Consider the following 25,543-nt stretch of genomic DNA (forward strand, 5'->3'; position numbering starts at 1 on the left):
TTGATTTATGTTACTTCTGTTTTAAGGCTGCTCGGGGATCCGTTGGCTGGGACTAAGTGTCGGGGAGCCAGGGACTAACTGAATACAGATTACAAGTGATATTAAAGGAGTAGTTCATCTTGGGGAAAAGGCTTATTTGATTTCTTGCAGAGAGAGAGAGATGATGCTCACAAGTTACAGTGTGATTTTTGCTTCAAATTTATGCAAAATCAACCTGACAGATTTGAATAAATTAGCAGTTAATTCCTGATCACTGGGGACTACCCAGTTATTTAGAGTGTCACCCTTTTGCAATAGGCCCTTTTCACAGCAGCCATTTTGACACGTGACAGGTGATCAAATTAATTATGGCCCCATTCTAATTAGCGTGTCACAGTTGTTCCAGTGAGCCAGCATGCACACTACCAGGAACCTGACCAACCTAAATGGATCAGGGCCATAATCAACGTGATTAATTACACCTGTGTTTACCCTGCAATGACTTGTCAAAATGGCTGCTGTGAAAATAGTGGAAGCCAGCTGTTTCACACCAGAAGCTCTGTTCTTTGTCTGCACAAAAAAAAAGAAAAAAAAAGAATAAACAGAGGACCAAAACCATTTCTTGTATATTATCCACCCAAACAATATCCTCTTTTTCCAGAGGAATCTTGAACATTTGAGCACAACCGAAATCTTCATTCTGCTCCTCTACCCACACATCTTCGTCTGGCTGATTTCCCAGCACGCTCAGCTCAGCCAAACCCAAAGCCACACCGGCAGCAGAAGTCTCGCAAGGTTAAAGATCCAGACCTGACGGCGGGCCACTGGCCAGATGGGTGGAGAGGAGATACTCTTCACTGCTATTTCTGGGCAGCTCCGGTGTTAAAACAGGAGCGCCAAGTTGTTTTGCCTTAGTTGTTGGTGCTGTGAATATCCTGAGGGAATGATGCAAATGATGTGGAGCAGTTCTTTATAATAATTTACAGACATTGACAGGAAGCAACTTGTTTCCCTTTTAAATAGTCTTGCCGTCTATATTTACCCACCCAGAAATATTGTTCATTAATGTCCCTAATGCGCCTAACTTCAGTTACTCTTTGATATTTTGTCTATTCTCTCCTACTTATAAAACAAAGCCAACATAGATGTCAGAATCCTAGAACTGCTTCTTTTTGGCAGAGAAAGGTGCATTTGAATAAAACTAGGTCAGGCACATAGCAGTGCGTTCAAAGTCCTTCAATCTTTGTGACCTCCAAAGCAGCGCAGCATGGATATAGCACAAAAACAACACCCTATCAAGACACGGTACCCAGCACGGGACAAGATTACTAGTCTGGAGTTTCCGACGACCCGACAGAAAGAAGACGTGCAGGACAAATAGGAGAGAGAGCTGAAGTTGTTCCCATAACCTTTAACACTGACGTTGAAGATCAGGGGACCCACCGAGGTACGTCTCTTACCTCGGCGTGTGTTCAGCGGAGTTAAATCTCCCTGTTCTGAACCACAAAACACAGAGGTGTGAAGCCATATTTGGATCAGCTATTAATTAGTTCTCTCACGTGCTGTGAAGTCTCCATTTGTTACCTGTCACATTAGCCTAATTGCTGCTTCCTCAGTGGGAGCAGGAACATCTGGCCGTCCCTGTTGCCCATGGAAACACAGATGCTGATTAGACATGAACAGTCACATACTTAAACACCAAGGCCATATTTTCTTTTCCTCATAAGTCACCCCCTGTGGTCTGACCCTCCCTACTTACTACTCATTTAAAGGGTAATACTAACACTTGAATTACTTGGTATGAAAAGTAATACTTACATTACTGTTTATATTATATTACTCTCACCTGTTTCTGATGAATGGAAGTCAAATGTCCACCCTTAGCTCTGTTTTTGGTCTCCACCAACTCATGAGGGAAATATATGGCTCAATGCTACACTATGTTCTGTTTTTGTTGAAAACAGCTACTACTACTGACAGTTATGAGTGAACCAACAGTAAAGGTACAAGAGATACAACCAACACAAATAGCTGAACGAAGCTGTTCGGTCAACCCTCAATGGGTTCGTAGCTACTAACGTCATTAGTAATTTGATTATTAGAGTTAGAAAATGAATTCTAGCCGCTTTAACCTAACAAGAAAATAACAATGACAATCAGTTGAACCAGTGATGGTATTTGTTGTAGGAATGCTGTATTGGCCAGATGTTCATTATGTTGTTGCGTCCATCATTTGTGTGTTCATGTGCAATACACATTAAATAGTCCTCATAAAATAAAGGAGGCACTGGCACTAATAATGTAATACAGACGAGATTTGGTTTTCAATGCTGCTGCTCAGAGGAATTCTGATGTTTGCAGATAACATTATTAGAAAGAGTGCATTATTATTGTCAGCATGGGACCATGTTGTGTCCGATACAGTCTGGCCAAGCCTCTCTGAGCAACGCCTGGAATCTGAAGAACGGGAGTCAAATGGAGGTGAAAGGTCACCGAAAAGCATGCGTAGGGCACGGCACGTGTGGGCTTAGCGTCAACATGCCATCTGACTGCCCTTACTCGCCCGTGGAGATGTACGCATGCACGCACAAGCATGCATGTACTCAGTCACATTCTGACACACACACACACACACACACACACACACACACACACACACACACACACACACACACACACACAGATGCATGCTCTCAGATTTCATCTGACTGAGCCATAAACAAAGACGGGATTCATTCAGTGGGTGAAATGGTTTTGATTATTGTAATTTGAACCACTTAGCATTAAATCTGTCATTATGAATGAATGAATGAGAGAATTGTGAATGAATACATTGAACCAATTTTTATATATTATCATGTAAGAAGAGATAAAGCACATATTAAAATGTAATTCGGACATTACGATTCTAGTCACAAGTCTTACAAGTTAGTTGATAAATATTCATAGCACGAGGTCTGAACAAAATGATCTGAAGGAAAGTACTTTTAATGAGAAATTGCAATAAATCAATAATGCAACAGCGCAATAATGCACTGAAAATCCTTTGTTTTCCCCGCTTGAGCTGGAAACCGTTTGACCCTGGCATTTAACGGGAGTAAATAAAATGCCATTGCGACTCTGTAATTATTCATACTGCAAGGCTGTGTCGTCTTGCTGCTGCCTTCTTGATGAAACATTAACACTGTACCATTTGTCTGACCTTCGCCGCTGCAGTTGCTCCGTAAGTCACTTCTGACTCTGACAAACACAGACGATGGTTTACACTCGTGACTTCTACATTATCGTCTGATCATAAAACAGAAAAATGTGTACTTGTACTTTTATGGTGTGAAGGTTTCAGTGAGTCACGTCACATCCAGGCGTGATCTGACTTGAATGTCAGAGGAATGTGGAGAATAATGTGGACATTATCCAAACACCCCCTCTTGTGTACGTCACCGGACGCACGCCTGACATCATCTTCTGGTTACAGATCCAAACACAAACTTTACGTCTCAGTGTTACATTAAGTCTATGTGCACATGCTTGGGCTGGGTCACAAAGGTCAGCATGAGTCTTCTAGAATATTTCGTTCTAGAATATTTAGGAAAAGGCATTTTCTTCAACAGGATTAACACATTAGAGCAAGAACGAAATTAATCTTAAAAGTTCAGTTTTCTGAGCACGTTCTCTGTCCCTTCTTATACCTTAGCTGGTGTTAGAGTACTACTATAAATTGTAGGTATGTGCAGGTGTAGATGTATTTGTTGGGGAGCACATTTCCTCACAATAAGTGAGTGTGCAGCTGGTGCAGGAGCTCTCTGGAATTACATCAAAATTCTTCACACACAACGTGGTTTTCAGTTGGTATCCCCGGGCAAAAGACCATGCCTGACTTACAATACTTCACTTTCAAATGGATACATGTATTAGCCTGTGTATTATCCCACAGAATATAATCAAGTGTTGTTTACTGTCTTTAGTTTTGCCAAATTAAACTGCAAGCTGTTATAATCAATTCATTTTTATATTAAGAAAGGAAAACATGGCAACTTGTATGTGAAAAGGGACTCGCAGTTTTCTCTCTCCTGAATCATTTTAAGATGTAGCTTTCAGAAAGGGATAGTGGATTCATAAATAAACAATTAGCTGAGGAGAGATTACAAGTCTTCTCATATCCTAATTCAGCTGATGATTTGCCAAATGTTTCAAAGCAAATGTGGACAAGCTAACAGAGACTTTAAAGGTACTAGCTGCTTATTATTTTGTGTGGCCGCCAGGTCACTGCTCAGTCGGCCAACAGAAGTGACCTGTCAGCAGAGTTTATGCCATATAATCCATTCCACTTGTGTCCTCTCAGACGCCCCCGGAGGAAGAGCTGAGAGCAGAAGCGGGCTTCAGAAATACACAAAAGATATCTGTTATAATTCTGTAGTCATCTTCATTTCTGTTGCTTAGGGTTTTACAGTCCAAGTATAGCGTGTCTCCGTGAGCTGCTCCAAAGCCTTAGAGAGAGCTTAATGGGTAGCAGGAAGGAAAGAGTTTCAATTATTACTAAGGGTACATCAAGGGAGAGTACATGTGCAAAGTGACATACACACTATATGCACACATGCAGACAACAAATGCACACAAACACATGGAAAACAGACAGTCACAATGCACAATACACAAATCCATCAACTAAATCCAAAGATGCTTTGAAGGTAACTCAACATGTGCCCTTGCTGTGTGGCAATACACCCATGCAAAAGTACTGGATCATAAAACATCTATTTCCATCTGAAACATTGATGTTGCAAAGGGATTACATGTGCTGTGAACAACAAGGGGAAGTAGGAACTCTACATTGATCCAAAGTACTGGACCAAATGACTATCGCTGCTTTCTGGGATTTTGTTGCATCCATGTTTTTTGTAAAATGTATTTTTCTCACACAACCACAAGGTGACTTTTCATTTAGATCTCAATACTTTGCAAAAAGGTGTTATAACTGATGATATTATTCTATTGACTGTAAACAGATATTCATCTTGACCAAGACTCAAAAATATGATGCATTGGTCCGACATACAGATCTTGTTTCAATCTGTTTCATTCCTGTTCTTGAGATTTCAGATGAGCTAAATGTCATATTATCACTTCAGAAGACACATCAAGACTTGATTCTCGGCTACTTTTTCTTCTTCTTGGTAGCCGGTTATCTTTAAGTGCCAGGGTTGTTTATCAGCTAAGGCTCCAGGCAGTCTGCTTTGAGACGTCACACAAACAGAATGGGGCACAACCACACACTACAGCGGAGGAAGAGTCAATGAACATGGAACAGAAGTATGGGTTCTCTCGGTTCTGTGCTTAGGTTTTAAAGGTGGGACTATACTTTAACCAAGGGCCCAGCTCAACCGGCTGCAAACTAATTTAACTGGGTAATAGCTGCTGCGCAGGAATATGCCTCCTGCCTGTTCTGTGGTGGGTTATTTGTATACTTTGCAAGGCAAAGCAGTGACACCTCCTGCAGCTGTGCTCCAGTTTTAAAGGTGTAGATACATACTGGAAGTTCAGCTGAATATGCCAGAGATTAATTTCATAGAAAACATGTGAACTCATATCTTGAATTAAGAGCATGTACAAAGAGTATGTGTCCATTACAGTACTTTACATAAAAGGCTACCCACATGCTTAAGCTTGCACATTTGCAAGTGAAATGTCATCAACTGTCACAGTATTTTTGATAAAAAAACTTTTTATGTCAGTCACAGATTATACCAACATGAAACGAATCATCATCAGTATGCAGTATGGTATATGTATGATATAGTATGATACACTATGCCCTTGAATTGACACAGCTGAACATGTTTATTATTAGCTTTAGAAGAAGATTAATCTATACAACACAAAGTCAAGGGAGCCCTCGGACTTTAATAAGATTACAGAAAGCGACACAGAAATGTATTTATTAAGGTTAAATAAAGACATACATGTTTTGTGATATAACTTTTTAATTCCCCTCTTGTGAATTGAAGTCGTCTCTGTGTCATCTTCTCATGGTTTATCGTGGATAACTTCTCACGTCATTAACACCCACAGTAAATCCACCAGGTCAATAAAAATGTACGGAGACGTCCTCTATTTTTTCCCACCCTATATTGTGTTTAACTGGCATATTCATTTTTGTGGCGACTGTTGTGCAGTCGTAGTTGTGGGTTTACCGAGATTCTTCACTGTGGCTTTTGAACGAGGCTCAGCCAGTCAGAGCTGTAGATCAGAGCTACCTGTTTTATAAGTGTGAAATAATGATGACATTTATGGGATTGATGGACTCAGTGGAGTGATCAGAGCAGAACAACCGCTTGTAACTCGTTGCCAGTTAAGTAGACAGGTCTAATAGTGGAGACTTGAATAGTGAAAATAATTTAAAAAAAGATGCACTTACCCACTTACTAGTCCACACAGGGGGAACAAATATAGGTAACGTCTCAATGGTCTCCCACTGAGTCTGACTTCCTGTGTCTGAGAGGTCGCTGACGCTGGAGAACAGTAATTATTGGATGAAAGGGCCGCTGATCAACCAGCCAAGGTTTAACGAGCACTGCAATGACCTGTTACACCAATAACATCTGCTTAATTGACTTCAGTGTGAGCATTTATCTGTTCGCAATCTAAAATCAATTTCTGCTACGCAATATATTTCTCTGTATTTCATTATTGTGTCACCTACAGTCATTCATCAAACCAGATCATCAACAAAACCAGGGTTGTCTCTCAATTTAAACTTCATACTTGCTTAATTTGATTTAGTAGCCACTGCTAGAGACACAGTCTCCAGGAGAAGTTCCAGTGGGGCAATGGTTTTTATTCTTAAAGCGGCTACAATCAATGTGTTTGTATTAACAATTGATTTACCGATATGGAGAGGGGGTAGCTGACAGTGATGCATGCCCAGAGAATTATCACACATTCATGCAGTTAACCTTGTAGCAGTTTTGAGCGAATGCATTTCTGATCTAAAATATTATTATTATATTATAATATAATTATATTATTTATAATAGTATTGGTTCACTCTTACCGCTCTCATCTCATTCTCTGTTGCAGCAGGCTGCTGTATTAAAAAAACACCGTACACTACCTGCTCATAACAAAAGGGCACACAACGTTAGCAGCTGTTGAACATCAGCGTTTAGCAACTAAAATGCCAGATATTTCCTTCAGGAGTTGGTTGAGAGTGAATATTGGACTTACGCTTATCAAGTTGCCAGAAACAGCATTTGAAATGAATGATTATGTTGCTCATGTACATGCTGGATGAGCAAAACTTCAAAACAAATGACCGTTGCAGATGAAGGTAAACTTGCTTGATAGATTGGATTCGGTACCTGACTCACCCATGAGCACATCTTCTTTATCATGCAGAGGACACACTGTTAAGGGTATTCTTAACTCATTGAAAGATGTAGACATTGACAGTGGATAGCCTGTATCATATGTCATGGTGTACAAGCTGGTTCCACTGTGTCTTCCTATCATTTTATTGAGAATCTGACCTATTATTAAAACATCCAAAGCTGCAGATAACAACGAGGCACACTCCGGCATTCACCCTATAACTGTCAATGTACTCCAAACAAACCTGAGAAACAAATGTCTGGTTTATGACCAAAACTGGCTTCACATTTGGATTTAATTGCCACAGTGTGTGCAGGTTTTCTGGTATTTACCTGCAGTCGGAGGAGCCGCTCCAAATTTGATTTCATTTGGAGCATACTGTTGGGCACGGCCTCAGAAACAGCCTTCCTGGCAGGCTGGGCTGCTGCTTACAAACCTGAGCCTCCCGCTGTCGCTTTCCTCAGGCAGAATCCTCCGAGCCTCCTCCGAGCCTCCTCCGAGCCTCCTCCGTCCCAATTGTGTGTGCACAGCTTTCTGGTTGAGAACAAAAGATAAGTGGGTTTGTGTCATTGCAGCTTTTCCAAAAGAATGACCTCATCCTTGTTAACAACAATATAAAAATGCAGAGAAAACCCCCAAATAGTTTTTTTTTTCTTTTCTTTTTTTGCCCCGTTGGGTTGGGCCAGGCTACCGGACTCTTTGCTCGGTAAATATTACTCTGTCTGGTTGGGTTTGTCTGCAGCAAACAACAGACCACCAGGGAGGATGTCAGTATGGAAAGTGTTGCTGTGGCTTAGAAACAGAGGGAAGGAATATCACACTGGTGTTGTGGCTTTACAATATAGAGGGACTACACAGTCCAAACCTTACATCGTCGATCTCACCCACACACATTTCATTCAAGTCATCTCCCGTTTCCCTGGAATCAGTACATGACGAAATAAATTTGCTTTTCACTGAAAAAAAAACTTCTTGAAGAAGCTTTTAATCCCAAAATACTGACGCTGAGCAGATTCTGTCGCTGACAACAACATCAAACAAGATTGCTCTCCCTCATTCCTCCAGTTGGGAGCATGTCTGTCCCGTCTTTACAGCCCCTTTGAAAGCACTTCATCATGGGGCTTCAGGTAGGGTTTCTACTTCCTGGATGTCACAGTTATGGCTCATTAAAGCAGGAAGGAAACCGGCTCCCTTCAGATCCTGTTAATGTGTGTGGGTCCTTAATACTCGTGCTGTCACCGATGGACATCTTGTCTGCGTTAACATTAACCCATGATAGAGGGCACTCTAATGGCTGTCAGATGCTGCATTGCGGCTCTGACGTCCAAGTTGATAATCAGGGGAAAAGTCACAGTTTGAATGCATAAATGGTCTTAGTGTAATTCTTTTCAACACATGCAAGCACTTGGTAAGGTTACCACAATGCTGAGTGTGAGTTGAGTTTATATGTATGTATTATAAATATATGTATGTCTAATATTCAAATCCTTTACTTTAGTAAGGTTGCAACTGATGATTAGTTTCATGATCAACCAATCATTCAAATTGTGTGACCAATAGTCTAAAACCTAAACACGTTCAGTTTGATCTCATAAAATACGAATAAAACAACCAAATACTCATATTTGAGCGGGTGAAATCAGAGCGTTTGGAGTTTAAATAAATGCATTTAACAATGAATTAATTTCGGTTGATCAGTTCAAAGACGAATTAATCGATCGTGCCTGTAAAAAGCAGCAACCCCACAATGAAAATAAGACTTTTATTCTATCACAAGTAAAAGTCCGACATTCATAATTTTACTGAAATAGAAATACAGAAGTATAAAATACTTAAAGGGACAAAAGTAAAAGTAATAATGAGGCAGCTGAATGGCCGCTATCATTTTTACACAATTAACATGTAAACAGCTGGTTGAGGTGGAGCTAATTATATCTTGTTGGGTAATTTAGTTAATAACAATGTATCATATTACCTGGCCATGTGTTTTGTGGGTAAATTGTTAATCAGCAAAGTAACAAGTAACACTGCTGTCACTCTGGTCCAGTCAGTGAGTGCTTCAGTGTCTTACGATGCTCTTTGATGAGTACAAAACACAGATGTGGCCCACAGCCTTTCTAACTCACCGGTAAGGTTATTGAGAGGTTGACTTTGGGAAAAAGCTGATGCTGATGCTCCTGCTATTTAAAGCAGAGAATCGTTGGCCTTCGGTGTCACACAGATGATGTATCATTGTGGACAGAGCTGAGCAGTGAGACGGCGGTCCTCGATGCTCAATGCTGCCACTGGTGATCTGATTGCACCAGCGTCTCTGCCAGCTCCTACACATGACAATGCAAAAATCCTTTAACAAACATGTCAGTGTTTTAAAGATACTTCTCCTGTGAGTTGGTGTGCTGCTGAGCCGGGAAGGTTGTGCAAAATACATGTAAAAAAAAAACAATATGAAATGCATATATGAATCAAATGTGGACTGTGTGGTCTTAAACCAGGGACCATTTTAAAATCAAACTGTGAAAATGTAACAATATGATGAGAACACATTGAATCTGTACCATGCAGTGAACATATAGTATGTTGATGTATCTAAACTATATATCTGAAAACTAAACAAAACAGATTTACTTTCCAAAAGACAGACAGTGTGACTCAGCATTCAGTCCTAAATATTTGAACTAAAACTCTGTTTGGGATATTGCATCTGATCAGTTTGCTCTTTGTTCTCCACAGGGAGCCATTTTATTACCTGGAAACAAAGTTACAGAGCATCCAACCAGCGGCGATGAAGGGGGGAAGTTTCTCTTCGAGGTCACTCCAGGTAGGAAAAGATGAGAGCAATTTCAACCCCTTGTTATCTTGACTGAGGACAAAACCATCACAATGTTGACTCGAGGGAAATAGAGCGACTTTGTGCAAAGGTTAAACAACAGACATAAGTCTATCAGTGCCGTTGTATGTTGAATGTAAAAACCAAGAGTTAAAAGTTTTTGTTTAACAGTGACATAACACCCCATATTACCTCTGTTTATAGCCTTTATGCTAAGCTAAGCTAACTGGCTGCTTTCCTGTAGCCTTGTATTTAACGGACAGATATGAGAGTGGTATCGATCATCTCATCTAACTTTCGCCAATAAAGCACTTCCCAAAACTATTCCTCTAGTTCAGGAGCTTGGCTCACAAGCTGACTTAAACCACTGACCACACACACACACACACACACACACACACACACACACACTCACAGACGAACACTTGCACATGAGACTGTATGGAAACGTGTTTGAATACAACACAGAGGAATAGTGGGGTATTTTCCCAGGCGGAGCGATGCCAGGAATGTGAGTCTATGGAATAGATATTTAAAACACACATACACTGGGGACATAGAGACAGCTGGTCAATACAGTAGCACCAGCAGATCCATCCGCAGTAAAACACCGGATGTGTGCAGCAACTACTGCCTTTTATTTATCTTTCATTTCTCTCCACTACACTTTATCTCAGAGGAAACCAGATTATATATATATATATATATATATATAAGACATTTTCTCACATGATTTGTGGCTCCCAGTGGACCACACAAACTCGAAAATAGTGTGACCCGGCAGATAATGGTGCAGATAACACTTGTCAGTGAAAGATAAATTAGAGGCTGAGACTGAGACAAAAGTAAGTACGTAATTTGGACAGTTGGCCAGAACTGACAGATGAAAAGTCCAGGTGTGTCGCAGGTTCGCTTGAGAGACTTTTGATGGTGTTTTTGGTTGTGAATGACCTTGCTGTTGTTGTTGTTTTTATAGAGGATTAACAGTTCCCTGCAGAGATAATTGCATGCACTTTCGGTTGCAGCCACTTCATGTTCACATTGAAATGAAGCAAAGTCAACTTGTCAACTTGTGATGAATAGTTCTCATGGTTGTGTCACAGAGAAACAACACAACAGTTAAGTTTCCGTATGCTTGTGTGCTTATGTCATGGTAGAATACATTTTGATGTATCAGCACACACATAGTGGAAGAGAGTTTTCTATCCGATATGATTGACACCATCCATGCAGATCTAAAAAAAAAAAAAGTGTCCAATTAATCAGTTGTGCTTTTATTTTTATGTTAAATAAAAGCTGTTTTGCACAAAACACACACTGTCAAGAAATGAATTTGTCATCTCAGGAACAAAAGGGAAGTTTCACAAACAAAACTTTGTATCTTCTCTTTTTGATACCCATGTACTCCAGCTGAAAACTTAAAATAAATAAGTGTTCAAATTGTATTTTTATGCTGTTGATGTAACCTAAGGTCTATAAAAGGAAAATGTGTGTACCACATAATTCCACACTCAACATTACTTCGAGATGCATGCAAGAGGCTTTGGTGACATCCAGAAAAAAATACTTTTCTCTGGAAACATAAAGATGACAATTCTTATTTTACTCCCATGCAATTTGAATTGAGAGGTAAGACTTCAAAACAGCACAATAAAGAATTAAACACATGCCTCGCTGACTCATTGTGCCCCCTCTGAGTCTCAGTTTCATCCCCCCCCCCCCCCCCCCCCATTCCAGGTGCTATATGTGCCGTAACATATGAAGCATGTGAGCAGAAATTGGTTTTGTGGTGACATCTACGTTTGTTTTCCCTCTGGAGAAAATATGTGCCTTTGTATTGTCAGCTTTTCAATTTCTCTTGACTTATGAGACTCAGTGTTGTGTTTACCGGGCCTCCGCCACTACAAACTGTTCTCATCTGTAAAAAAAAGACACATGAAAGAGGGGAAATGAAATTTGAAATCCAGTGAGTCAGTTTTCTCTATAGCACTCAACATTATTTCCGCTGTGTGCTGCTCCCAGCTGCCATGTTCCTCTGACCTTAAAGGTTCTCATCTGTTGGAGTGTGTTGGTCATCTATGTTGGATACAAAGGTTTTTGTAGCAGCTTATTGAATGGTTTGTGGCACATTGTGATGGTGAATGTGGTCAAATATCTGTCGGGGAGCAGTTGAAAACAGCAGCTCATGCCATTGTTTCAGTACTGCATGACTGCGAGGCAGCCAAGATGATCCTACTTTCTAGTACAATTACTGTAACTGAAATGTTAACGGATTGATATAGCGCCATATGATGTATTTTCAATTGTTGCTATCAATCGTGCCCATGTAAATAGCTTCACCTCGGTGTATTGTTCAATGCAGGGAAGGTGATTGAAGTACAAATAGTTGTTGAACAAAAGTCATACTAACAAATGAATACAGATCATGTGTTTGAAGGATATGCTAACACAGCACTTACAGTATGTGTTGTATATTTTTCAGTAAAATGCTGTTAGGTAATATACACACAGGTGATTTCCAATTTATTTCCATTATTTTATTCAGAAAAAAATAGGACTTAACAGTTAGAGGTGGATTATTTGACATAGTATACCTTCAAGTTAGTATTTACCTTTTACCCACAAGTGACGGGTGTAAATGCTAATGCAGAAGTAGAGAGGAGTTATACCAACACATCCTCACCCCCAACTAGTCATATACTGCAGCTTGGTTTGCAAACTGACAGCAATATCTCGCTTGCGTCTGCTAATATTATAGCTCAGATTAGCCACCAGAAGCTACTCCAGACCAAGTAAGGCTGCAGTCTTCTTTTCACCTGAACAACTGAGATTTAGTTATTTCCTCTTTCAAAGGTTACTTAGTTTCATTTCAAAGAAATATTTTGACATTTCGTGAATGTCAAAATATGAAGGATAAATATGAAGCTACAGTCCCCAAAATGTCAAATTATTCAAAGTACTGTTCTTAGTATTATTGTGTAGTTCCAGTACACAAGCTCTATTCACAGCTATGGTTTCTCTATTTGCTCACACTTCACTCCATTGGCCACAATGTCTGTCGTGAACTTTCTTCTTCGAACCATCAAAGGCCCGGGCTTGTTATGGCTGTGTCTTAAACGCTGTTAAATTACTCACTCAGGCTAAAATGTGACGAGCAGCAAGTTCACTACAGGGGCCTCACTGGTTGCTAAAACGCAGCGAGGACTCAACAGTCTTGAAGAGAGTTTACCACTAATAGAGTTTACCACTAATACTACTAAACGGCTTTTGCCATTCGGCAACATCCACTCCGCCCTCACACTGATGGAAAACAAGAACATGTCTTGTTGTGAGACGGCAAATAAAGAGGTCTCAGAGAAGCAGAGCGAGCAAATGAGAGGAAAACACAACACATATATTCCACTGGTCTAAATGGGGCTGTGCAGTTTGAACACAACACACGGACAGTCTCTGGCAGACAGACAGACGGGATGTGTTGAGGGGGGTTCGAGCAAGGGAAATGGGGTGGAAGTCGGAGTTCTACAGAGATGTCCGTTGTCTTTTAAGGGTGCCGGTGAGGTCTGAACACGAGCCGGCTATCGGGTGACTGCCAGAGGCTTGAAGAGCAGCATCAGGACTTCTGCATTGGGAGGGAGACTCTCAGATTAACACACAACTCTGTATTTTAAGCTACATGAAGTGAAAGTACATGAAGTGTGCACAACCAGATGGGTTTTTTTTCTGTTCTTCTCTCTCTTGTCTTTGTTTCTTTCACTGTGCACATCCACATCTGGAGGATGTGTGTTAAACCTGCAGAAAGAATCGCTGAGGAAGAGAGGAGGAGGGCTCATGAAGCAGATTCACCACATGGCTAACAATATTTAGACTGGAATCGTGGTTATGTCTTCATTCGCAAACCGTCTGACTGAGACACACAGGTACAGACACAATGGAGCTATTGTTTCGCTCGCCCACACTTTGAGGCTTAAAGCACCAGAGGAGTTCCTCCCGTCACACGGACACGTTACAACATGTGCAAGCACACGTGGGCCTGAGCTAAAGAGAAGAGGAATAACAACCAAAACGCATGAATACAGCTGTCAACATTTCTGTTTATGGCATTGCATGTTTAATTCACAGATTATCTGTGCAGGAGTTTATGCCGTGCTTGAGGATTACATTAGAGGACATTTTCTGTGTAGCCATATTTGGATGCACCTGCAAACAATTTCTGCTACTTCCAAAGGGATCACAGAAAAAAGTAACTTCTAAAGAGTATCTCATACACAGGCAGCACTGACAGAATAAAAACTGTATCTCAGTCCATATATCTGGAATACATACAACACCCTGCTGCTCAGGATCGGTGTGCAGTGTTATCTGATGTCAGTGAATCCTCCCAAGAATGTCAGGCATGATCTGAATACAGCTGTGTGACATAACAAAACTCTGGGTTTTGAGATTGCAATAGAACGAGCGGTCAGAGCCTGCCTTTAGCAAATGATGAATTTAGACAAAAAAGGCAGAGACTCATCTATTTATCTGTCAAAGCTGCATAAATACCTGTAGCTTAACTGTCACTCCCTCTGGTCCAACTGTTATTAATCATCTTAATCATCCTGAGCCTAAAACAAGAATCAACACAGGAAACACACCCAGCTGTGTTTGTGATGGAGAAACAGTGTGCCCCTGTATCCCCGAGCTCTAATAAACTTTGGCTGTCGAGTTCAGTATATCTCTCTCGCGTTGCCCCCAGGCTCAGGCTTTTTGCTCACCCTCTCTGTTTCTCTCAGTTTCTCTTGCTAGCCTTGTTTAGGTCAGGCCACACCGCAAAGTCACACTGCTGCTGAATTATGGGAATATTTTCCGAGCTCATCCCCAGAGGCCACCGTCCCTTTATTCATGAGAGGACCTTGGGATCATGCCACCATGGTGCAGGTGGACGGCCTCAAGCAGGAATGCTGTTTACAGGGACGAAGCCTGAGTCTGTGACACATATACCGGAGCGGGTTCCTCTTTTACCAGTATCAAAGATGATGGTTGGCTTCAGTCTATACAAAGTAAAGTAATGTCTTGGCATATTATCCTCATTTTGAGTGTGAGTTGAGGCAGTGCGGAAGTGAGGATTTCTAAATTAAGGTGCTAGTGCCCTCATGTGGATTTCTAAGGCGTTGCAGTGCTGGGGATAATCCTCTCATCCAGCTCTGTCAATGCTAATCTTCTTTTTGCATTGAATAGAAAGGTATCCATTTTCATACGTTGTCACGAAAGCAATGCACTGACATTTAATAATTCAGTCTATGTGAATACTGCAAAAATGTTGTCTTCGTGCTGATGTTAATGTCTATATACATGTCCAATTATGACGATCAATTATGACTTATGATAATCACACTGTAAATATGATGTCGGCAGGTGAGGCAGAGTGTGACTCAATCAGACTCTGACAAGCACAGAGGGGACGCGTGAAGAGATTTTTACAGCACCTTCTTATCATTATTAATCTGGTTAATGAGCGAAAACTGAAAACAATCTGCCCTTGTGTGATCGGTGTAGAGATGTGCTTTATCAGGAAAGCCTGAACCTATACAGTCAGACTTCTAATTGAAAAGCAACGGCTGAATGATTGCTATTATAGAGTGAAGACAGACGCGCAATTATAAGACCACAGAGCACTGTGCTGTTCATTGTGAGGAAGCCAGACGTTACTTATGAGGAGGCATGTGGACTTTAAGCACCTAAAGTTGATGATGGGGAAGATGGATGGGTGAATCAAATAAAAGATCAATTAAAAAAAGGGGGGGAGGGGGATATGGGCTGAGACTAAAACCCTTCAGGCATCGTGTTTACGTTTAGGGAAGCCCCCAGTGGAGTACTTGAGAAGGCATACTAATCTGTGGTCCTGACACTCAGGATGTATGGAGGAGGCTTTCAAATATGTCACATTAGTCATGGATAACTTCTGGTGCTGGCATTGGCTGTATGTGTGATGTGTGTGTGGGTGTGTGTGTGTGTGTGTGTGTGTGTGTGTGTGTGTGTGTGTGTGTGTGTGTGTGTGTGTGTGTGTGTGTGTGTGTGTGTGTGTGTGTGTGTGTGTGCCCTTCTGTATAAACAACGATTCAATGACCACTAATCCAGCTTTAACTGCAATCGTATTTTTTGTCATATCATATTATGCGTAGCTCTACTATGCACACATTAAACTGGTGTTGATAGAGTGCCTGAAAGACCTTGGACTATTTTGATCCGACAAGAGCCTCACGGCTTCATTTGCAGCTTCGATTTCAGTTTCTATTTTTGCTCACAAAATCTTAGACTTCCTATTCTTCATTATATTCAATCATGCATTTACAATACAGAGTTTGGGTTTTTGATGATACCTTTCTCAGTGTGCAGGCATGTCACACTCCATGGTCTTTTAAACACATGTGGGTATGATCAGGGAAATGGGGGTTTAATTCTATCGCACCTTTTATCAATGAGAACATTCAAAGTTCTTTACATAAGACATAAAAAAGCCTTCAGACAAGATGGAAAAGAGACACAAGACGACAGAAAAAGACAGGATTTTAAAAGAGTTAAGTGAAATATAAGATAAATATGAACAAAATGAATTAAACAGCAGAGTGAAGATTACAGCAGAGCGGCAGTACAGACAGATCAGGTGCATATAATTAAAACAAATCAAACACTGTCATAGAAATAGTTAACATAGAGCAGATTTCAAAGGAAAAGGTTTGGCAGTGCATATACAAGATAAGACAAGCACATATCAAAGGGAAAAGAAACATGATAAAAGTTATAATCCTACAAATAAAGATCAAAGAGAAAAAAATTAAAATGGCATAATTCAAGTAAAATGCAAGCTCAGCGATTGAATTTCAAGGAACGCCCCACGCAGCTAAAATAAATGAAAAAGCTCCAGGTAATAAAATGACTCCTCCAACTCCTGCACCCACTTCACTGCCATAGATAGAATATATATATTAATCTACACACGAGTTCGATCAAATGAGTCTGACACACAGGGTATGAACAAGAAGCAGCTCTCTGTTTCAGACTCCATGTTTTGATGTATTGATTTCATTAGCAATTGGATGCATAGAGCCCACACAGCTTCTAATGCACCATAAAGCCAGGAGGACGAAAGCAGCAGTATCGAGGCATGCAGGGAAAAGCAGTGATTTATGGATATTACTGGCAAAAATGACGAAACAGGAGAAGCAAGAGTGAAAAGTCTCTACTATCTTCATATGTACGTCCCCCCCTAGTCTGTCCCTTCAGAGCTTGAGTCCTTTCCCTCTCAAGAACGCCCTTTGTGATATGACATTTTGAAAAAGGTCAGAAACTGAACTTCTCTTCCTTCCCTCTCTTCCTCAGTGTGTGCGTGTTCATGTGTGTGTGGACATGTTTATGCACATCCATGTTTTCCCATATGAAGGCAATAACCTGCTGTCTGTGACACAGCAGCATATGGCCTCCTGGAGGAGTTGTGGCCTGGCAATCTGCTTCTGTTGACATTTGTCATATGGGGCCTCTGAGATTCACATTCCTTGTTGTTGTTTTCTTGCTATCTGGATTTATGATCCCAAGCACCCAGCGTTACAGAGGGCCGTGTCAGACAGACACGTACAGTGGATATCAGCAAGAAGTGAGAAAATAGTAACACAGCAACAGAGATGTTTTTTTCATATTGAACTCATGATGTCAGACAGTTTTATGTTTCTTAATATTCTAAACCCACAGTCCAATAACTGAAGAGCTTCTTCCACTGAAAGAATGTGTCCAGTTCTTTGGTTTGTAGTTATTTCCATGCAAGCGTGGCTGCTGTTGCCTAGTTGCCAAAGCAGAAGCTTGGGTTGGGTGCATAATAGACGCAATGGAGGTTAGTTTTTACATTTTTCTTATGGAGTTCTGGAAAACCATTCAGTGTCCCAAAAGGCAGAGTCGGGACGTTGCTCAGCGGGCCTTTGAAGAGGCCGGGAAATGCTGACATTCAAACATGGGGAAAAAGTTGGAAGTTGGAAAAAGCAGTTTGAAAAAAAAAACATGCGGACACATCCTTTATTCAGGAGAAAAAGGAGGACAATGTTGGAGTGTGAGAACATTTCCTTGGCAGAGGTTGCTGAGGTAGTGCATTACAATTTGGGGATTGTGTCCACAAACAGATCGCAGAAAAACTCCGTTCTTCTGAAAGCCTGCGACAAAGCGCCAGAGAAAAGAACTGGCTGCTGTCAAATGGATTTAAAAGTAATGCCGTCGCCTGCATGGTTCTCAAAGCAGAGGCAACATCGTTTTGACCCTCTCACAGATTGTTGCAAGGTTTGGAGTTTGCAAATCCTGACTACATGTGGCTTTGTGGATTAGGAGAAGGTCACTGACCAGGTTTTCCCAAAGTATCATTGCAGGAGGTGCTGTGGGAGTCTGGGCTGCCAGAGCTGCAGCATTAAACTGACTCAGAGAGGAGATCTTCATCATGGCCATTGTTGAAGGGGGCATGGAAATCCTTCTGATGAGTATGCCTCCCTTCTGTGTGGGATTTTCATAGACCGCTCGCTACGGCAGACGGTCTGGACAGTGTTATGTTCAGTGACAGTAGGCTGGAATCTGCAGTTTGTAGAAAATATTGTCCTTATAAGGTTATCTGATGCTGAGTGTGATGGCTAACATCTCTCAGTTTGAAGGACTGCCTGTTTAGAAAAGACATGAACTTTCACATCCAGCTGAGGAGAGAAGGCTCCAGTTTTGTTTGGGGGGGGGGGGGGGGGGCTAAAATCAGAGAGATTGTTGTGAGCTCAAACGATTTGAAAGAATTATGGAAGATAGGCTTATTTGCTTTCTTGCCAAAAGTTTGAAAATAAGATTGATACCACCCTCATATCTGTCCATTATATATGACGTTTTAGCCATCAGTTAGCTTAGCTTAGCATAAGATGGCAACCAGCAGAGATTTCAGGAAGATTTCATATGATTCGTCAATTAAAAAAAACATTGTTTTGCAAGAGGGAGGTGACAACTTTGTAACAGCACATAAACACTGATGTTGTCAGTATCTTCAACAGTCTCAGCAGCGTCTGCAGTCCTCGTGTGTGTCTCTGTAACAACACAGTTATGTATTCTAGCGAAGGGAACAAAGCTCGTGGGGGCTCCTATAATGACTCAAACTGCAGAGTGAATGATGACGCCCATTTTTCATGAAGCCATGATTGATCAACCACTTCATGGGAGAAGACAGCTGCAACAACAGCACAAGAGCATAACGTGTAGGATGAGTGGATACGCAATGTTGCCTTCTTCACTTCTTGAACTGCTGATTGAAAAAGATACGTGACAAAAAGCAGGTCGGGCAATTCAGCATGTCCAAACAATAAGCTGCATACCTTTGTATGTCGCCTCATACTCATCTAGGCTCCGGTAAGAGAATTCCAGGCCTGCTTCTTCCCGTGTGCGAGAGTCTGCATGAGTGAGAACCTTTGGAGGAAATGTACTGCGGCCTGCAAACAGGCCAAGTCTCAGGCCAAAGAGAGAGACGGGACAGGAAGCTCAGATGCTTACATAAAAGCCTTATTGAGGGGGTCGGTATTTGACATGTCACATAGCAATGTCCTCCATTAGCCTCCCACTCTAGCCCCCATCCACAACCCCTGCTCCCATGTATCAGGTTGGCGAGGGCACATTTTGGCCTCCGGTGAGGTTTCAGCTGGGCTACTACAGTTTGTCTGCTGGGGACACTTGACTTGAATGTTCAGACCAAAGGTATGTAAACGGATTTCTGTCCGGATAAATATTTAGAAGTCTCCCTACAAGCCGGTTTTTCCCCCTCTGAGTTAAATCCAACAGGTAGTGTATCGGTGTTACATTTTGATCTCCCTCCAAGTCCAAGTTCAAAGGGGGCGCTCTCTGCCATTTGATGTAAGCCAATGATGTGTGGTTCGCCTTCAAGTCTGGGTGAGATTGAAAAACCATAAGGGGGCTATTAAAGACCTTCCTCCGAGAGGGGAGGAACCCCAGTGTCTCGGGGCTTCTTGGCCACCAGTAGCAGCAGCCTCGTCGACCCCGCGCGGCTGTATTTATAGAGCGCTGTGGATGAGTCATTTGGCAGAGTGCCAACTCTTCGTTCACCAGATTTACAGGTCTCCACTTTGGGGAGGGCTGCTCGATTTACGACGCTCCCCTCCCCCTCCACCACCACCACCACCAGCTCCCACCCCACCCTCTCGCCCCTTCCTTCAGAGACCATCTTGCCTTCAGCTTGCTGTCTCACTCGGTTTCATTCGGCCGCTCACTTCTTTCGCGTGTGTGACTTAGAAACATGCTTCCTCTGCTCTTTCAGCTCCTTTGACAGAAGTGCATGTAGAGGAAAGGCTTCCTGAGAGGCAGACATGACTAGCCTCAGCCTGACCTCGCCTGAGTGCTGCTGATTGGTGTGTCGCATTGACCTGCCATTGACTTGACAGAGTGAGGTTTTAGGCGAAAGAGTTACAGTTATAAGAGGAAAGCGAGAGGCAAAGGACAGCAGGAAGTGGTAGCGCGGAGTGAGTTTGAGCAGAAACAGAAGTAGATGAATTTATCTGTGGCCCCGAACAAGAACAGATGAAGAAGTGGCACCGGGGGTCCGGCGGTGAGCAGCGACAGCGTGGCTTTTGCTCCCTCAACCTCCAGCTGAGAAGGGGGCACGTCTTCCTCTGCACCCCATGGATCTTAACTCCAACCCAGGTCTGTCTCTTTACATAACAGCAATGAATACTAACACGTTTGCATCTGGTCTGGAATGACGGCAGTGATATAATTCGACTTTGCGCTGTTTTAAGTTTCAGTTCCGACTGGAGGAAGGGGTGAAAGGATTTCTGAGACAGCTTTACCTGTCTTAAACCTAAGACCTAAGTTTATTTTTCTTTTGCTGGTCATTCATCATGTCAGCAGATGGGTGTTTTACAAGTTACAGTTCATAGCTTGTGTTTATTGCAGCTGTGATTTCAGATGACCAGTTTATGATGCTTGCATTCCTACTTTTGGTGTCGAAGTGACACCGCTGCAGGTTCCTTTTTATTTGTAGGCAGCACCAACATTTGCATACCTGCTCTGTGACGAACTGTGTAATTTGTTCTTGCAAAATGTTTCATATCCATTGATATCTTTTAAAAGTGGGTCTTTTCCCTGTGGTGCTGCTTGAAAGGATGGGAATGGCCATTAATTAATGATTTACGCTGCAGTTTAATTACATATATACTGTATAAAACTCTGATACTTCAGTAGTATCAGAAGTATCAGAATTGATGCATTGATTTATTCCACAAATTCTGCAGTAAATTACCCACAATGCAACTCAATCACCAAGAGTTCGGTCAGAGATCCGGGTGTGTTATGCTAGTAGCGGCTAATGTTGCCTCGGGCCGCTAGCGTCTATCAGAGATGAGATGAGCGGCTCACAAAGGGCTTTATAACTCGTTTCACATAATCAGCCCGACACCAACAAACCACATCGGGATCTCTCTTTAGCAGAGTAATGAGAGCAACTCTAACAATAAATACTCACAATTTTGTGTGTGTTTTAGTGGACTGCACCCTACTGATCATGACATATGAATTAAGAAAAAGTTACATATTTCAACTTAACAAAAAGAAGACTGGTACAAAGTTTAGCAATTCCTATGCACACTATTTTATATACTGAGACTGACTTCACTGAAATGATGTGAATGGGATTTAACCATCTGATCCATTGGAATAAGTTATATAATATCATAAGCTTTTTAGACCATATAAGTAGTTTAATACCTCCCAGGTATGGTTTTACTAGATATGTAGCTTTAAAGAGAAAATCTTGCCAGAGGAAGGAAAATCATGCTTAGCAAAAAAACATTCCCATAGCTGGATCACATTTCACTGCGCTTCACTGCTTGAGGCAGATAACCGAACACGCTCGTTAATTCATGGCTCCCAGGCTGCCTGTAAATCCATCATGGTAAAGACGTTCTCAGGCAAAAAATCTGAAGCAACATAATGTGAGAAATACTGTGAATGTTGCAGCAGAAATGAGATTTCAAGAATCCTTGATGCAGGTGAGGAGGAAAGAGAGAAGAGATGTTTTATATGTCTTGAGAGAAAGCACATCAGAAGAATCTGCTGGTTGAATTCAAAACATATTTCACCACTTGCCTGCTACAAGTAATAAATGACGAGACGATAAAAGTAATTGATTAGCCAGTAAGTGGGCCTACCCGAACAATAATAGCCAACTAGCACTGTTGTTATACTGTGACCAGCTCTGTTTGACATTCGGTTTTTAATCTTTGACTGCAATGTTGAAGTGATCCGGTGTCTTGGGTCGGATGGGGTGATAACAAGGAGCAGAGTTGATTAAATTGTTGGACAAAAAATGAATCGATTCGCTGTTAAGTAAATGTTAAGCAGAAACACCAAACATTTGCTGGTTCCAGCTTCTAAAATAAAGAAGTTGCTACTTTTTCATAATCTTACTTTATAATATACTGGATATACTTCAGACTGTTGGATTACAAAGCATCACTTTGGTGTTTGGTAAATTGTGATTTGTAGGACCAAAAGATTAATTAATTAATTGAAAATAGCAGCAGATGAATCACCAATCGTAAAAGTGTTAGTTACAGCCCTGAGACCACTTCCCTTTTGCTATAAAGGGCATCGACACGATATACAGTGTTTGACAAAAACTGTTAATCTATGCAGCACTGTACACTGTTCGAGAGAACTCACCGAACAACATCAGCAACAGTTCAGCAACACACAAAGGGCCGACCACATCGTCAGCATTTCTCTGTCTCACCACTTAGATCACCCGCACTGCAGCCCTCTCGGGCCGACAGTGCTTTGGCCAGCTTTGTCAGAGAAAACAAGGCGGATGTGGAGCGGCAAAGCAGACAGGACTGCTGCGATGGCCAAAATGAAAGCGAGCTTATCTGGCCGAATGTCCAATGGCTGTCAAAATAATTGGACGACGAGGCAACGGAGGTTGTTTGTTTTTTGTTGGTGCATGCTTCACACAGATACGTGTGCAGAATCATACATTGAAAACATCTGGCACAGACGGACACAAGCACGAGTTTATTACACAGTGACAGGGATGCTTCCGATCCGCGATCACCAAAAAAATGGTGTCATTTATATTCCACCTCATCAGTTACCAGGAAGAACTATCAAGTGGTGGAAAAGGCTCATGCAGGGTGATGACTGCTCTCCACCAACAATAATGTTCACCTCTGACAGGCCCTTTCAATCTCCCAAAGCAAATGAAAATGTTGATTAATGCTTCTATGACACATAACCAGCGTGAGTTCATCTTGAAATTACTTCAGGTGAATGAAAATCACAGGAAGCATTTGTCTTAAAACTCAGCTGTCAGGATCTTTTTTGTTGCATCTCTCTGGTTAAAGGTCTTCACCAACAGCATATCCAGCCAGACTCAAGTGATTTTCTGTTTCCTTTTTGATCTTCCCACCATGCCGGTTCTCTTTGGTTTCTCACGAGGAAAGACAGAAAACGTAAGCAGCCAAACAAGAAACCAGAAGTTTCAATAACCCTGTCTGAAAAGTTCAAACGGCTTTCCCAAAAGGCCAAGCTGACTCAACCTACCAATTTTGGCTGTGGGGAGTGCAGGTGTGCATCTGCCCCGAAGCCCTCATCAGCGCTGAAAGGTGACAATAGCAGGTATTAGTGAGCTGAGCAACAGGTACTTTGTCAAGTCCACTCCTTGTTCCATTCTCTGGTTAAAGGGAGGTCCAGTCCCTTCGCAGAGTGCCAGGAAGCTTGTCTACATCTATCCCTTCCAGCTAATTCAGATGAAAGCTGGAACATCTAAAACAAAGCAGCAGATTGAGGGGAAGGACATGTTCTCCTGCAGGAGTATGGAGAAACACAGAGAGTATGCCTGTTTGTTTAAATTGTGTCTGGCTGTACATGAATTCTCTGACGTAATATGGTGAAGATACCCGGGACAAAGGTGCAATCAGAACTTCTGCCAGGTTGACTTTCGAGAGCTCTCCTGTAGAGCCACTCTGGGTTTTTCCCTCTTGGATCTGTAGCCTATGTACTGCACCTTTCAGTATCAGTCTGCTTGTATCACTGATGTAGTGTTTCAGCATTCCCAGCATTTGTGACTCCTAAGGATTTTGGTATTTTAACAAACCTCAAAGTCTTGTCGTGCGTAGTTTAAAGATGTTTGGAATTAATCTCACGTCATACTGCAAGTCACCACAGAAATAAATAGGAGCGCTTGTGGTTTCATGGCAATGAGAGCTGCTATAAATGTCAGTTTTTTCATTACAATTTGTAGTTTTTGGCTGTTAACACTTTCAAACCAAGTCAAACATGAACGGATCATTCCAGGATTTGTTTTTTTCTGTATTATTCTTTACTGTTACTACAAATCACATACTTTACACTACATTCAGCCATTTTCCAAAGCAACCATTTTATATTTTAGGTTTTTTGATTCACATTCCCTGCCTGAGGGCTGCCTTTGGTTTCCATTTCAGTGAAGTATGCACACCAAACATGAGGAAACTCGACACTCTCTTAAGATACAGTATATTAACCATCCACAAACATGATGTACTGTATTCTTATCGTGTTAGAGTTCAATTGGAAAAAGAAGAAGATTGAAAATGAAGAGACAATGCTGGGTTTCCAGTCAAGGTAGTGAAACAGAATAAAAGGCTTTTTAACTTTTCCATCTGTATTAGTCGCTAGTCTTTTTAATTTTCACGCCGACTTATATTCCAACACAAGCTCTGGACTTGAAGTCGTGTGTGAGCCGTTTGCTTTTCCTAAAGTTGAAATTGATTCCCCTCGCATTATGGTACATTTACAGCTGCCTTGGCAGGACACACAGACACAGCTCTTTATTTAGTTGGCATGAAATCAGAAAGGAGACATTCTGCTTTTTGGACTGACTCACTGCTTCCCCCCCCCCCCCCCCCCCGACTTTCCTCATGACAACTCATAAAAACTTTATTCACTCAACAGCAAGGTATCAGATTTGCCTTTCAGCACCAAAGAATACAGAGAATTTAGAGTTGATGTGGCCATTATTCTCCATTTTTTCGGTGCCGTGATTACCTTCCTCCCTATGGGCGCCTGAAGAGGGACAGTAGAGCCAAACAACCCTTGTCCCCTTTGACCTCCCCACTCCTATTCACTTTGTTACCCATTCAGCATCAGATGGTAATGGTTAGCCATCGGACTCTGTGTTCTCCACCAGACAATGTCTTTGGGGAGGCTAATGATGTGGTGTCTGCCCTCAGATTATGCCGATTGACAGGCAAGGACCACCGTAACACCGGGAAGAGAATTAGCCATCGATACCTTACTGGGAGGCAGGTGGAACAGGACACCCATTAGAGATACAAGGGA

At 41.7% G+C, this 25,543-nt stretch overlaps 1 protein-coding gene across 2 annotated transcripts in view; it reads left to right on the forward strand.

Annotated features, from left to right (window-relative positions):
- arhgap24 (Rho GTPase activating protein 24) overlaps positions 1-25,543 on the forward strand; it is a 54,142-nt gene that overhangs the window by 10,036 nt on the left and 18,563 nt on the right. The window contains exon 3 of one of the 2 annotated variants that reach the window (XM_079289889.1): positions 10,078-10,165. In XM_079289889.1, coding sequence (XP_079146015.1) covers positions 10,078-10,165 — 88 coding nt within the window. Of the gene's footprint in view, positions 1-10,077; positions 10,166-20,753; positions 20,870-25,543 lie in introns of those variants that run through there. The other variant, XM_079289890.1, reaches the window with a different exon arrangement.

Source organism: Melanostigma gelatinosum, assembly GCF_949748355.1.
Source record: "Melanostigma gelatinosum genome assembly, chromosome: 18".
Classification (NCBI taxonomy): domain Eukaryota; kingdom Metazoa; phylum Chordata; class Actinopteri; order Perciformes; family Zoarcidae; genus Melanostigma; species Melanostigma gelatinosum.